The sequence below is a fragment of the Rousettus aegyptiacus genome, unplaced genomic scaffold (genome assembly GCF_014176215.1).
Source record: "Rousettus aegyptiacus isolate mRouAeg1 unplaced genomic scaffold, mRouAeg1.p scaffold_m13_p_7, whole genome shotgun sequence".
In the NCBI taxonomy this organism is placed as follows: domain Eukaryota; kingdom Metazoa; phylum Chordata; class Mammalia; order Chiroptera; family Pteropodidae; genus Rousettus; species Rousettus aegyptiacus.
Window position 1 is genome coordinate 14,117,169 of NW_023416310.1, and position 15,096 is coordinate 14,132,264.

Sequence of the window (15,096 nt, forward strand, 5' to 3'; positions counted from 1 at the left end):
AGTCCTTTCTATTATATAGAGAGCAGTTTTGTCAAATATCTTTTACCAGTTTATCCCTTGACTTTTTAGGATAAAATTTTAAAATCTTTTAATCTTTTTTTTCCTAATTTTGGTCTTATTCTAAGATGGGCTCTCTCCTGTATTTGTTTCTAGTGTTCTTTGATTGTATTTTTTTAATCCTTAAATTTTAACCATATGGAATGAATTTTTGTATATGGTGCAAAGTACTATGAAATCTTAAATATAGATTTTGAGTACTAGAAATAACATTAGTTTCTCTACTCTTTTCCATCACAGGGAAGAGCTTGGAGAATATTTAGATGGAAAGAAAGAGAGTGAGGAAGATCAAAGCAAGAGCTATAAACAGAAAGAAGAAAGCAGACTGGTATGAACTAGGTAGCAAATGGGTCCTATCAGTCCTGTGAGACTAGAGAGCTGGGTGTGATGTCGTGGTTTTTGTATTTAAATTAGAAAAAAAAACTCAGTAGAGATGAAATCTTAATAGAGATTCTATATCTTGTCTCTAGACAGAACCAAATTTGAATCTTCCCCATTTGGGAAACTCTCTAAGAGTAAACTTTCATATGATCATTTCTTATATTGATGCTGTCTCTTCTTTGCTCATACACTTAATGCTATTTACTATTCATGGGATAAAGACCAAATGATTTAGCCTGACATCCAAGGCCTTTTGCAGTCTGTTCCCATCTTAACTCTCCAATCTTGTCTCCCGTTGTTACCTAATTCGGGACTTCCACTTTGGCTAGGCTGATCCACTTGCTCACCTCCAGTGGGGCTTGGTTCTTCCTGCCCTGTGCCTTCGACTATCTGGAATGCCAAGTTTCTCCACTCTGCTCTTCCTCCCTCCTCTTCTCTCCTTTTTCTTTTCTGCTGTCATGGGGTTACCATCCCATACTCTTAAGACCATCTAAGTCCCAACTCCTCCATGTGTCCCTCCACAACCCAGGCTGAACTCCTTTAAGTCACACATTGGCCACTTCTTGTCTGTAAAATTCATTTCATTTTGGATAGATTTCTGCCTTGTATCACTTTTCAAGTGTGTGTGCATGCAATGTCCCCAATGAAATTGTAAGCTCTGAGAGTGAGAACTTCTTTGTGTGTGTGTGGAGTAGCCCATAGCTTGTACTCAATAAACACTGAAAAGAAAATTGATTGCTCTCCCATGGCAATGACAGGGCTCCTTGAATATTTAATAAAGGACTTGGAACAAAAGGTGCTGGAGGGATTAAAAACACCAGTTCAAAACAGCAAGCCAGACCAGGCAAAGTGCCGCATTTAATTAACTGTTAAATGAATTGCATAGACAGTTGATATAATAGGACTTGAGATATGGAAAATTGCTTCCTAAGCTATTCTGGTCAGGGGAGGTTATATGGAGAAAGTAGGATTTTAGCTGGGTCTTAGAAAAATAGGTGGGATTTATAAAAGTGGAGTGGAGAGAGGTCATTTCTAGCAGAAATCAAAGTATACTTACTGGGAGAAAAAGTATTCAAGCTACTGCAATATTATTCTAGGGCATAGAGATATATAGAGATAGTTGAATAACCTACACTATACTGTGTCAAGGATATTTTGCTATAGCAGAAAGAATATTGAGCTGCCATGAGTTCTCGGTCCAGATATGTTACTTATTGTGAAGTACACGAGTCATGTCATCTCTTTGTACTTAGATTTCTTCATCTAAAGGGTAAGTGATCTATGAACATTTCTCTGTAGGTTAAAAATGATATTATATGTAATCTTGAAAATACTGTTATAGTTTATATTGATATAATCTTGAAAATACAGATATACATTCATCCTGAGCGCTCTTTAAAACCAAAAGAATATATTGTTTTCATTAGCTTTCCAAGATTCCTTTCACCCAGGCCTTAAGTCATTCAATACATTGGTGTCAAGGAGAAATGTATACAAAAAAATGCTATTTTCCTCAATGATAAGGCATTAATAACCAGTTATGCCCTAAGACCTGGGCAGAAGGGACTCCTGCCCTTGGCCCTACACCTTATCAATCATTTTTAAAGGTAATTCTTTTTTGTTTCCTGTTTAATCTTCATCTACTCCAATTTAAGAAGACATTCTATTTTCTTCTACTAGAAGAATAAAACTGTTCTACTGTTTACATTTTGGTCTATACTCTATCTGGAATTGTTTTACTGCTTATATTTTGGTCCATAATCTATCTGGAATTGATTTTTGTGTGTGGTATATAAAGCTAGGGTGCCAGGTTTTTAAAAATCCATATGGGTTTTTAATTGACCCAGCACCATTTATTGGAAAGATCATCCTTTCTCCAAAGCATTGCAGTGCACCTTTGTTGTGAATCAGGTAATCCCATATGTGTGTTTGTTTCTAAATTCTCTATTCCCTTCCATTGGTCTATTTGTCTTTATGCCAATTCCACACCATTTTAATTACCGGAGCTTTATTACAGGTCTTGATATCTGATAGGATAAGTCCTCCAACTTTGTTTTCCTTCAAGATTTTCTTGGCTATTCTTGACCCTTGGCATTTTCATATAAATTTTAAAATTGGTTTGTCAGTTTCCACCAAAAAACCTGAGATTTTAATCAAGATTAGGTTGAATCTATAGATCAATTTGGGAAAGAACTAATATCTTACCAATATGGAGATTTACAACCCATGAGTTTAAAATATCCCTCCATTTATTTAGGTATTTAATTTTGCTCAGCAGCGTTTTATACTTTTTATTGAGGTTCTAATTGTCCATTGTTGATATATAAAAGGGCAATTATTTTCACATATTGACCTGATACCAACAACCTTGTCAAATCCACTTTTTAATTCTAATGGTTTACCTGTAGATTCTTTTTCTAAAACAACAACAACAACAACAACAACAACAACAACAACAACAACAACAAAATCATATCATCTGGAAATGACAGCTTTATCTCTTTCTGTTCAATATTTATATTTTTTTATTTCTTTTTCTTGCCTTCCCCAGATAGGCCCTCCAGCCCATTAAATAGAAGTGGTGATGCTGAGGGTCCTGTGTTTCGCTCTGGCGTTCTCCTAGATGCACCCCCTCAGGTGGACTGGCCTTAAGTTCACTCAGAGCCCAAGTTTCCCTTTAGATCACTCTGTGTATGTATCACGGAACCCCCGATTCCCTGCCCAGAAGGTTCTGAGCATACTTTCAAGGCCTGCGTGGGCCTCCTCCTAGGGTCTTGTCCTGCTCAGGGCAGATGAGGCCACTGTTGTGCAACCACAGGCCTGATGGATGGCAAGAGGTGTAGATGGAGGTTGGGCATGCAGTCTGGGAAATCCATATACCAGCATGCGAAACCCTTCATGTTGTAGGACAGAGGCGGGGGTGGGAATAGGGTAGGTTGTGGGCTGGAGGCCAGAGACTGGTTCTCCCTTAGCCACCAAGTTCAGAGTGGAACTCTGAGATATAGTCTGAATTCAAACTAGGACTTTTAAATTGTTATGGAGGCGTTAGAGTAGGAGGACAGAACATATTTTATTCAACAGTTTATAATACTGAATTACAATTTTTAAATATTTAGGTATATGGTATGTGGCTCTCCATTTAAACTCTTTCCGTGGGTTTTAAAAATGTTAGGTATGTGTTGGTTGGTTTGATGGTGATCGTAACATTTTTAGTTTTACTTTGAGTCTTAAATACTTGATTCAAGTATTTTTGATGTTTGCATTGTTTGAGTAAAAAATAGAAAATTCTTCAAAATTACAAGAAAGCCATTACTTCCTTATGCATGTTAAACCATTTGGCACAAGTGCTAAAACTGCAAGCATTTAAAAAAAGTCTGCAGCACCCAAGACATTTAGGTTTAGAATCTATTTTGTATTCATTAAAACTGCATTTCAAAATTTCCATAGAGTGGTATGATAAAATAGAGTCACTGATCATTTCAATGACTCCTTGGATAGAGATGTTTATAGATTCTTAGTTCAGAAATGATTTTAGAGTTGGAGAATTTAAAGTTCCAAAATTGACTTGGAAATTATGACATTACCAAAAGGCAAGGAGTGAAGATACGGGGTGTGGAATTTACAAAGAGGGATTGGAAGTGGGGTACCAATAGCAAAATAGCAAAATTCCTACATCCAGTAAGGGAAAGGGAAGTACAGTCAGCAATAGTTGCCTCCTGTATTTGAATCTCTGTAACAAAGGATCCTACATGACATTACCTTAAATAAAGTAGAAGCTTATTCTTCCTCACTTAGTTCAGAGTGTTATTAGTTCAGGGCTGCTATGGGGGCTTCTCGATGTCAGGCCGTTGTTTCCTTCTGTCCTTCCTTAGGTTGCCTTTATCTGCTCAACACATTGTACTTTAGCACCACATTTCAGCCTGGGAGAAGGGAGAAATAGAGGCAGCAGAGGGTACACACTTTCCCTTCAAGGCACAGTTCAGAAGTAGCACATATCAATTCTGCTCACGTGCTATTGATCAGGCCATATTCTAGTTGCAAGGGAGTTTGGAAAATGTATCTATTTGGAGAGATCAAATGCCCAGCTAAAATTTGGGTGTTCTATTATTATAAGAAGAGGGGGAGATGGACATGGGAGAATAACTGTTATTGACTGCCTCACCTCCCCAGCTGGAAGTCTTAGCAAGGATGCTGGCAGTATCAGTCACTTCGAGGTCTACTGGGCAAAACAGATGTGCCTAGAGTACATGCCAGCATACTGGCTGGCTGATCCCTACTCTGACAATAAACTGAAGTATGTCCAGAATTTCAGAGTGCTGTTCAATTGTAAGCGATAACATCATCGTATCACAAATGCCATGATGGAAATGGGCTGCTAAATAGATGCCACTCTTAAAAGACTCAAGGTAGCTTTCGATGCCTATATTTGGCTGTACAGAAGAGCTACCAACAGATGTGCAGAGTGTTTCTAACTTTATAAATTCTTTATAAAGTTATAAATTTATATATTTTTGTAACCAATTGTATATATTTTTATCAATGCATAAATTCTTTATAAAGCGTTCTAACTTTGTAAATTCTTACTTCGTTTTCAGAAATTGGCTAAACTTCTGCTCTGTGGCACTGAGTTGGTGACAAATATCCAGGTAGCTACAGATATCAGAGAGATCCACAGGAGAGTCGAAGAGGAGGAGGTAAAGCGTCAGAGGTGAGTCGGCCCTTGCCCTGAAGCCTGGGGGATGTGCAGGTGTCTCCTCTTTGGATCCCTAAGTTCTCCCCAATCATTGGAAAGTGGCTTTGTCAAACTTAGTCTAGTAGAATCCTCCTCTTGCCCCTTTTGAATCCTCCCTCCATCCTCTTCCCTCCCCTCCCTCCTGGCTTTCCTGCCTTCTTCCTCCTTTCTGCAAGTATTGCATTCCTGACATGTGCCAAGCTGTGTGGATACAAAAAGAAGTGAACTTGGTCTCTGGTCTTGGTGTTCACAGTCTAGTCGAGATAGACATGATTTGTGTTAAAATGATTTGTGTTAAAATGAAGGTATGTGTAAGGAGTTAGGGAGTTAGGAGTCCTGTAATTCTCTCTGGAGAGATTAGAGGAAACTCCAAGGAAAGTGACATTTAAGTTGGGCTGTAAAGGATGAATAGGAATTTGAAGAGTTGAGGCATGGGCATTTTAGGCAGAGGGAACAACTTGTACAGAGGCATAGATCACATGATTTGCTTGGGAATGGCATGATAGTGAAGGTTGTATAGACAGGGAGGTAGAGGATGAAAAGAGATGTAGCTAAGGTAGATTGGTCTGTCCTGGTTTTAAAAGAATGAGAATGATCAGACCGAAAACACTTTAGTGTTACGTACAATGTAGCAGGTATTAAAGAATAATAGAGGCTCTGTGCTTGAAGTATAGAGGGTCAGAGGGTCACAGGAACCCACAATAGGATGTCAGCCCCAGTCCTTAGCAGGAAGGCTGTCATGTTCACCCATATTCCCAGGTTTCAGGGTGCCCAACAATATATATTACAGTTCGATTAGAAGAGCAACTCACTTCATTTTAGCTCATCTCAGCATATACATACACACTATGATTTTAACAGCAATATTTTCAGTTGTTCAGCATAAGTAGTTCTCCTATTGGCAACTTTACCACCTTTACCAGCATATAATTGGTGACTTTATTCTTGAAAGTTCCCTGTGACTATCACAGGCTGTAGTAAACTGAATTGGCTGATCCCCAGCAGGGTCAACTTATGAAAGGCCGTAAGTGTTATACCAAGGAGTTAGACTTCATCCTATAGCTACTGGGGAAAAATTGAAGGACTTAAGTGGCAGAGTGACAAGATAAATGTGGGTTTTAGGAAGATGACATGATGGCTGTTTTTTATTTATTGAAGAAAAAAAAGTCAACTGAATTATAATATTGTACTATGTGTCCTACCTTGGAAGGGGAGAAGGAGAGAAGGGATTGCAAGATGATTAAGTTGTCATTCCTTTCCTTAAGGAAGTTGCATTCTTGTTTGGAGATAATCTCTTAGAAGTAGGTACAGTTGTTTGGAGTAGGGGCAGAGTCCCTGGCATCCACCCCAGCCCCTGTGCTCAGAAACAGCCTCACGTCTCAGCCCCAGGGCCTGCCTTCAATGCAGGCCCATCCTCAGTATACTTCATCACACAGTTTCTTTGGGCTTTTTGGAAAGACCATCCCTATTTTCCATTGCTTATGGTGGCATTTCCCTGATCATACATTCCACTGGTCATTTATGGATAACTTGGGAGAGGAATGGCCAGACCCTTAGGTCATGTTAATAATGACAATTAATCATATGAGTGCCATTTTTAAGTGACTACCGTGCTGAGCATCATCTTATTTAGTTCTGATGAGAGCCATATGAAGGCGTTTACTTTCATCTTCTCCATTCTCCGGATGAGAAAAATGGGACTTGCCAAAGTTAAGTAACTCGTCTAAAGTTGAGAGTCGGTTAGCAAAGTCAGGACTCAAACACAGCCTATGTGACTCCAGTGACCAAGTGTTTAACTACTGTGTGTCACCATCCTACTCAGGAGTAAGTGACAAATTGACGCTTGATCCATGTGTGTGTGTGTGTGTATGTATGTGCGTATGTATCTGTAGCTGTTACTGTTGATCCGTTTTTGTTAGGTGTTACTTTGTTTATTTGGTCTCAGTTACTTACAGTCAACCATTAAACTAAAAGAAGGTTTCTCAGAGCCTGGTTTGGTTTACCTGGAGTGGGGCATCTGGAGGCAGCACTTGGTACCTGGACCCTATTTTATGGACTCTGGGGGACACGCCTGCTCTGTTGGAAGGCAGCATCAGAGCTTGGCTGGCGTGGCTGGCGTGTTTGTATTTGCAGGCTTGAAAAGCTGGAGAATGAAGTCAAGACCAGCCAGGACAAGTTTGATGAAATCACCGCCAAGTGGGAGGAGGGCAAACAGAAGAGAATCCCTCAGGAACTGTGGGAAATGCTCAACAACCAGCAGGTGCACTGTGCCGGGCTAATAGAAGATAAGAACAAGCTTATCAACGAGTTGCAGCAGGCAAGGGGTTTGGTTTACTCAACCGCAGCTGTGTGGGATCTGGCTGTGGGCGTCAATTGGGTGATAGTTTTGCTTTTCTTGAGTGGAAGAAAGTGGAGGCCTTACTTCATTACTCAGTATTGCACAGCCCAGGCAATCAACTTTTAACCAGAAGAAAAGCTTTGTGTAGTAATTTTAGAATGACTGGCTTCCTAATAGAAAGATGTACTTTCATAGCAAATGCTGTTTCAGATTTTATATGTTAAGAAAGGGAACTTAGTCTGCAGTGTTGGAACCTGGACATTAATTGCTCAGTTGGCACACCCTGGGCTTTCTGGAGGCTTTGCAGGGAGTTTTGCGGGAAGGAGGACTTGAGGGTTTGACCCTGTGCTGCTCCTTCAGAGCTTTGCAGAGCTGAGCCTGCTCCGCGACGCCAGCCCACACTTTCTCCTGGCCCTTCCCACTCTCTTCTGAAGCCATTGTCTCCTGTACAGCCGTAATCCTTGGTGACCGCAGGTGCTGATGAGAACGGTTCAGGTGGGGTGCACGGGGCACCTCTTGCTTCTGTCTCAGTTTGTGACCAACCTTTGACATGCTTTTTTCTAGGAGTTAAAAACAAAGGATGACCAATATGTGAAGGATTTGAAGAAGCAGTCAGATGACATCTGCCTGCTCCTGGAGAGGATGGAAGAACAAGTGAAGAACGTAATGAAAAACTTCCGTCAGGAGCTGCAGCACATCGAGGTGACGGGGTGTGGAAGACCTGCTTTCCACCCTGGGAGACCCCCGCTAGGAGAGCTGGGTCTATCCTCGCCATCTAAGGAGGGTCCCAGATGTCTTGGTCCTCTGTCTCTGCTCTGGGGTTTCATTAATTTATTTACTCATTCAACGGATATTCATCAAGTGTCTGCTATATGCCAGGCACTGCACCGGGGGCTGGGGATACAACCATGAATAAAACAAAGTCTCAATGAAGCTTGTATTCTAGTAGGAGACAGCTAGACAATAAACAGATAAGTTACTAAATATATAATTTGACAGGTGGTGATAAGTGCTTTGCAAGAAAATAAAACTGGATAAATGTAAGAGGAAAAAAGGAGGGAGATTAGTGCCCCCTACTCATCATTTATCTCATTTATTTATGGCAGTCAGGGATGAGAGGATGGGAAAGGGGCGTGGCAAATAGAATCCAGGAATCAGTATTTTGAATTTGAATAAAATGTTAAGAATTGAGATTGAAACATCGATCTTTTCAAAATGGAAGAGAGCCAAGAGAGTAGGAGACCTCTCTCTTTGGATTGTTATAAACTCATTTCTGCATCCCAGGCCTACCCCTCGTGAGCTCCAGGCTGCTTTGGCTTCATGGGAACCCCAGCCACAGCAATGCACCAGCTGTGGTCACGGCTGAATTATATATGCCAAGGTTTGTCCCATGACTGCCAACAAGGGCACTGGCCTTCCTGCAGCTCCCTGCCTCGGATATTGACTAAGCCACAGGACGGTTGGCATGTTTTCTTTCTAAACTTGCGTGAAGTATACAGACTTCATATCACTGATTTCCCTGCAAACTCCTTACTTAGCCTTTTGTTTGCATATAAATTGGCAAGTCTTCATTTGGACTTGACCTCGTGTGGTTGGTGACATGGCACTTCTTGCACTGTTAGCTAGGAGTGCTTTGATACAATGGGACCTGCCTCATCAGAACTGACACAAGCGCCCTTTTCCTTCTTGGTCTTAGAAAGCTTTTGAGTTGGAGCGGCAGGAGCTCCTGACCAGTAATAAGAAGAAATGGGAGCGGGCGCTGCAGGCCCACAATGCCAAAGAGGTAGGGGTTGGGGTGGGGGCGCATGTCAGTGGGGGTCGGGGGGGGGCGTGGGGTGATTGTTCCTGTGACTGAATGCGCCGGCCTCTTTGTATCTTGTGGAGGATTGTGTGGCAGACGCTTGTGGCAGACTGCACTTCCTGGTTTATCAGCGTGGCCTTGCCGATGGCAGTTGTCTGGTGGTGGCGAGTGCCATCTCTGCAGCTTGCTGTGGTGTCCAAGGTCCTGTCATTTCTCCTTTGTTTCCTGGGCATCTCCCCCAGCCATGAATATTTGTGGCCCAAGAAGATACTTTAAGACAAATTTGAGAAACATAAAGAACAAAGAAATAACTTGACCAAGATTCAATGGTTTTTTGTTTTTGTTTTCGTTTTTTTAGAAATACAAACATCTGATTGCTAGGTCTGTACTTAATTTCTTTCTTTAAAATTTCTTTTTGAATTACCGTTGACATAATATTTTCATATTTTCATACATTGACATATAATAGTTTCAGGTATACAACATAGCAATTAGACATTTATATACTTTACAAAGTGATCACCTGACACCATGCATAGTTATTACAATATTATTTACTATATTCCCTATGTTATACTTTATATTCTCGTGTGCTTAATTCCTGAATGGGGCATTTCTCTCAGAGTTTCTGAAGTAGGACCCCATTAAGCAATATAAAGCCTTGGGGCATAGGGGCTTCTGAGGGCTGACAGACTCTTTCCAGGGTCACCACACTTTTAGACCCCCACTGTGTCACTCTTGTCAGGTCACCTGAGGGACCGGGTCGGGGCAGCGATGGGGCCTGACTTTCTTCCTTGCCTTCAGCTGGAGTATCTTATGAACCGCATCAAGAAGGTAGAGGACTATGAGAAGCAGCTAAACAAGCAGAGAGTATGGGATTTCGAAGAGTACAACTTGATCAAGATCAAGCTGGAGCAGGATGTGCAGGTGCGACTCTGTTCCTCAGCCGGAGTGTCTGGGTGGCCGAGCAGACGGGGGGCACCTGCGTGTGTTTCATCCTCAGCGTCTACCAATAATATCTTAGCGTTGGTCCATTTAACAAATATTTATTAATGATCTGCTTTCTTTTTAATGATCATGTCTGAAGGAGCTCGGGTGTGAGATACATGCAGAGGAATGCTTTCTTTAAAAAACCGTGGAGGACTGGCAAGATGCCGAAAGGGGTCAGGAAACCATGACATGTGAGGAATTGTCCAGAGAATGGGGCATTTTAGCTGAGCACAGGGAAAATGTCCCTGGGGCAAGCTAGCTGGATCAGAGGACCAGAACTAGGACAGCCACCATCTAATGAGTGTCTGCCATATTCCAGGCACTTAACGCACTGTATTTCTAATCCTCCCACTAATGAAAGGGAGAAATCACTTATAGCATTTTATATGCCAGCAAACTGAGGCTCAGTTTACTACTTATCTAGTAAATGGCAAACCTTGGGTTCAAACCTAGTTCTTTCTGGTTCTATAGCCTGTTATCTTTCCAGTTATTCCAGAGAGCCCCCGACCGATGATTGGATATTGCTGTAGGGCAGATTCTGACTCACCATTAGAAAGAAACTTCTAATAGTTAGAACTATCCAATATAGAAACGGGTCATCTCTCAAAACAGAGACCTTTATCTTATAAAGTATTCAAAGGCTGAATGACTGTCCCCCTCTGGTGCTGAAGGATTCCTGCAGTGGGAAGGAGAAATCCTAAAGTTACTGGTTCCTAAAGTTTTTTTCCAAGTCTAGGATTCTGGGTTTCAACATTAGTTAAAAAAAAAAAAGAAAAAAAGAAAAAAAAAGCATCTGATTACATTTAGATGTAATATAATTACATCTTAATATTTAAGCCTGGTCTATCCCTTTCAGTTTCTATTTAGTAAAGCAAGCCTCCGGTAGAATTTCAGTTCTTACTCCTCTTGTAGGCTTATATAACAGGTGAAATTTAAAAACCCATTAAACTACAATTTTTACCAGTCTTGAGAATTTTCCTCGGCCTTTCTCATATTAATGTCATGGAAATGAGAGTTACTGACAAAGAACAGTAGAGTCTCTAATAGAGCAGAACTACTTATGTGGGCCGCATACATTACACTTTTAATGAAAATGGCTATTGTTAAGCTTTCCGAAGTTATCTTGGTTCTGTGCTAATTTATGTGACAAAACTACACACTGTTGGCCTCAAACAGTGAAATAATGAAACTTCATGTTCCTTTTTTTTTTTTTTGCTTTTTTGTTTTGTTTTGTTTTCTTTTGTGATAAGAGCACTTAACCTAAGATCTATTCTCTGAGCCAAAGTTTAAGCATGTAATGCGACATTGCTGATCACAGGCCCTCCGTTGTACAGCACATCTCCGGACTTATTCATCTGACATATCGGAAACTTTGTGCCCTTTGACCAACACCTCCCATTTCTCCCACCCCCGGCCCCTGGCAGCCCCAATAGCACATTCTACTCTCTGTTTTTATGAGTTTGACTATTTTAGATCCCACATAAAAGTGTAATCATGCAGATCTTTCTGTGTCTAGCTTATTTCACTTAGCATAATATCCTCTAGGTCCATCCACGCTGTTGCAAGTGACAGAATTTCCTTCTTATTTTTTAAGGCTGAATAATATTCCATTGTATGTATATCCCACATTTTCTTTATTCATTAGTTCATGGCTGAACATTTAGGTTGTTTTTAAGTTTTGGCTGTTGTGACTCATGCTGCAGCAAACATGGGGGCGCAGATATCCCTTCCAGATCTGGATTTCAATTCCTTTGGATGTGTCCCCAGAATTGGGGCTACAGGATCAAATGGTAATTCTATTTTTAGTTTTTTTTGAAGAACTGCCGTATTGTTTCCATAGTGGCTGCACCAAGTTCACATTCTCACCAACGGCGCACATGGGCCCCCTTTCCTCCATGTCTTCCCCAGCACTTGCTACCTCTTGTCTTTTTGATGGTAACCATCCTAACAGGTGTGAGGTGATATCTCACTGTGGTTTTGATTTGCATTTCCCTGATGATAACTGATACTGAGCACCTTTTCACATACCTGTTGGCCATCTGTATGTCTTGAGAAATGTCTATTCAGGTCCTTTGCCCATTTCCTAATCGGGTGATTTATTTTTTTGCTATTGAGTTGTAGGAGTGGACCCTATGTTCTTAATCCAATCTTCAAATGTTTGAACAAGGCCAAAAAATTCTGGGACATGGGGAGATTATGAGGGGTTGGAGGAGGAGGTAAGACTAAGGAGGTGAGGGACAAAGGGGCAGGCAGAGAGACTGACTGGGAGACCTGGTTCTCTTGGCTCCTCCATCCGGATGGGCTGATAGTGGAGTGTGGGTATTTGGGAGGCAGGTGGGGGAGACATTCAGAATGGGAAAGTGTGTGCAGTTTCTCTGCATAACAGTTCTTTTCTGTGTTAGAATGGAAACCGAGAGTGCGCTGACATCACATTAAACCCTTTAACTGGGAAAAGATAACCAAAGCAGGGGTTACCCATATTGCAATAAGTGCACCATTTTAGTAGGTTGAACTTTAACATAGTGCCTCTTAGCTGTGCTTACACTGGGCGTTAGAGCCAAGTAGCACCTGTTTTTGTCAGGAAGATACGGCATGTAGCTCAACATCAATTTTACTTTTCCTAACCAATTCATAGTGCTGTATCAGTTCTGAAATATGGAACTAGAATGTTCGTAAATCTTGAAAATAGAAAAGATTCAAAATACATAGGTTTAGTTTGATGGGTAAAGTAGAAGAAGTGAAAAAAAGAACGTGTACTTTCTAATTGCTTACTGACAGCAAGGCCACATGATTAGTGAGCAAAGAGAAGCCTAAGAACTTTATGCACTCAGAGGGATTATACCACCTCTGCGCCCCGCCCCCCCAAATAAAACTGTTAGAAAAACTTAGTTCTTGACGCAGGAAGTAAAGGGTTTTTTTTGGTTTTTTTTTTTGTTGTTTGGTTTTTTTTTTGTTTGTTTTTAAGGCCTTATGTGCTCATTTAAAATTGTAAATGGGAATATGGTTCCATAGTGTAGCAGTTAGTACGTCTGCTTTACCCGCAGAAGGTCCTGGGTTCACTCCCCAGTGGAACGATGGTCTGTGGTTTATGGCCACACCACCCTGAACAAGCCCGATGTCTGATCTTAGAAGCTAAGTAGGGTCAGGCCTGGTTAGTACTTGGACGGGAGACCACTTAGCAAGACCAGGTACTGTAGGCATAAAAAATAAAAAAATTGTAAAAAGGTTTAGTTTAACTTTAGAGGATGTTACTTTCAATACCAGAATATTGATCACAAAGCATTAAATTTGAGTTAGTTATTTAACAAATATTGTGAACTTATATTTGCAAAGCATGAAGATAAGCAAGATATAGTCCCTGCCGTCAATGAGCTTACAGTCTTTTGAGTAAAAAAGAAAGTTACATAAAAAGAAAGAAAGAGAGAGGGAGGGAGGGAGGGATGGAGTGGGGCAGAGAGAGAGAGAGAGAAAGCCACATAAATAGTATAAATGAGTTAGTCATTGGGAAGAAAAGGGTAAGCAAGAATGTAGGCTGGATGTGAAATTGTTATTCTGCGGTTCCAAAATGGAATCCCTGTCCCATCCTAGGACTGAGGGTGGTGCCGAAGAGGCTCACTGGGCTCTCTGAAGTCAGTGGAGAAGGCCAGAGGGAAAGGCTATTTTAAATTGGTATTCTGCTGAGGCATTGATGGCAATAGGTTTTCTGAGCCCTGTAGGCAGATGTCACCCAAAGACAGCTGTGGTGAAGCTAGTGCTGCTTCAGGTAAGAGACAGAAGGTGTCATCGACTCCTGCCATACCTGTAACAGTGAGGTGCTTTGCAGTTGGTTAGATTGTAATATTTATAAATTAGTCACAAAAACTAAACATAATCAGTGCCATTAGTCTTGGGAACATAAAGTACGACTTTGTAAGATATCTTTGGAGAATTGAATAATAAGCAGAGACATTTAATAAATCAATTATAATTTAAAAATATAAAACTATCTTGTATGACAATCAAGAACAACGATATATTGAGATTAAAACTATCTTGTATGACAATCAAGAACAACGATATATTGAGATTAAAACCTGAGATCATTAATAGTGTCACTGTTACTCAAATTATGGTGAGCATAGGTATTGCAAAACAAATGAGTAGTATAATTCATGTTATTGCTGGCTGTAGCCTCTGTACTGTAAGAGGAACAAGATTATGACTTGTTCTAAGTTCAGTGACAGCACTGCCAATAGCTCCTAAGTGGTGTCATGAACTGGAGCGCCCCGAGGTTGTCTGGAGACAGAGCTGAGATGAAGGAATGACTGATCTGTGATCTGGTGGAGATGGTAAACCCGAGGGGAATTGCATGGCTAGTGCCTCCAGGCATCAGTCCTCCAAGAACATACTCCAGCAAAGAGCAGGAACAAGCCTTTTCCACAAGAGGAGATAAAATCGTGCATCAATATTCAACTGCATGCAGAAGCAAAGAGATGTGAATTTAAAAAATCAGGTGAGAGGTTACTATTATTATTTGCCTAGAAAATCATCACAGATTTAAGTTCTTTCAGGTCCTAAAGAAAAAGACATGATCTAATTAGTTCGGAGTTTTGTAAACTATATTCAGCTAGGTGAGATATTAGTGTAGTTTCACAAAACCGGAAAAAAAAATGATGCCAGTTACTTTTTTCTTTTGAGATATATAGGAAAAATAGAGTCCATTTACACAGTTATTTACATAATTATTACAGTTATTTTTATATAATAATCTGCCTTGAAGAATGATATTTACGTGAAAGTTTGCATGCTAGAGCTTGC

General features: G+C 40.6%; 1 protein-coding gene across 4 annotated transcripts in view; it reads left to right on the forward strand.

The window, feature by feature from the left end:
• The window catches only part of DRC1 (dynein regulatory complex subunit 1), a 37,952-nt gene that overhangs the window by 1,789 nt on the left and 21,067 nt on the right, over positions 1-15,096 (forward strand). For 3 of the 4 annotated variants that reach the window (XM_016135130.2, XM_016135131.2, XM_016135134.2), the window contains exons 2-7: positions 298-385; positions 5,034-5,146; positions 7,304-7,487; positions 8,073-8,210; positions 9,205-9,291; positions 10,114-10,236. In XM_016135130.2, the coding sequence (XP_015990616.1) occupies positions 298-385; positions 5,034-5,146; positions 7,304-7,487; positions 8,073-8,210; positions 9,205-9,291; positions 10,114-10,236 (733 nt within the window). The remainder of the gene's footprint in view (positions 1-297; positions 386-5,033; positions 5,147-7,303; positions 7,488-8,072; positions 8,211-9,204; positions 9,292-10,113; positions 10,237-15,096) is intronic. The other variant, XM_016135132.2, reaches the window with a different exon arrangement.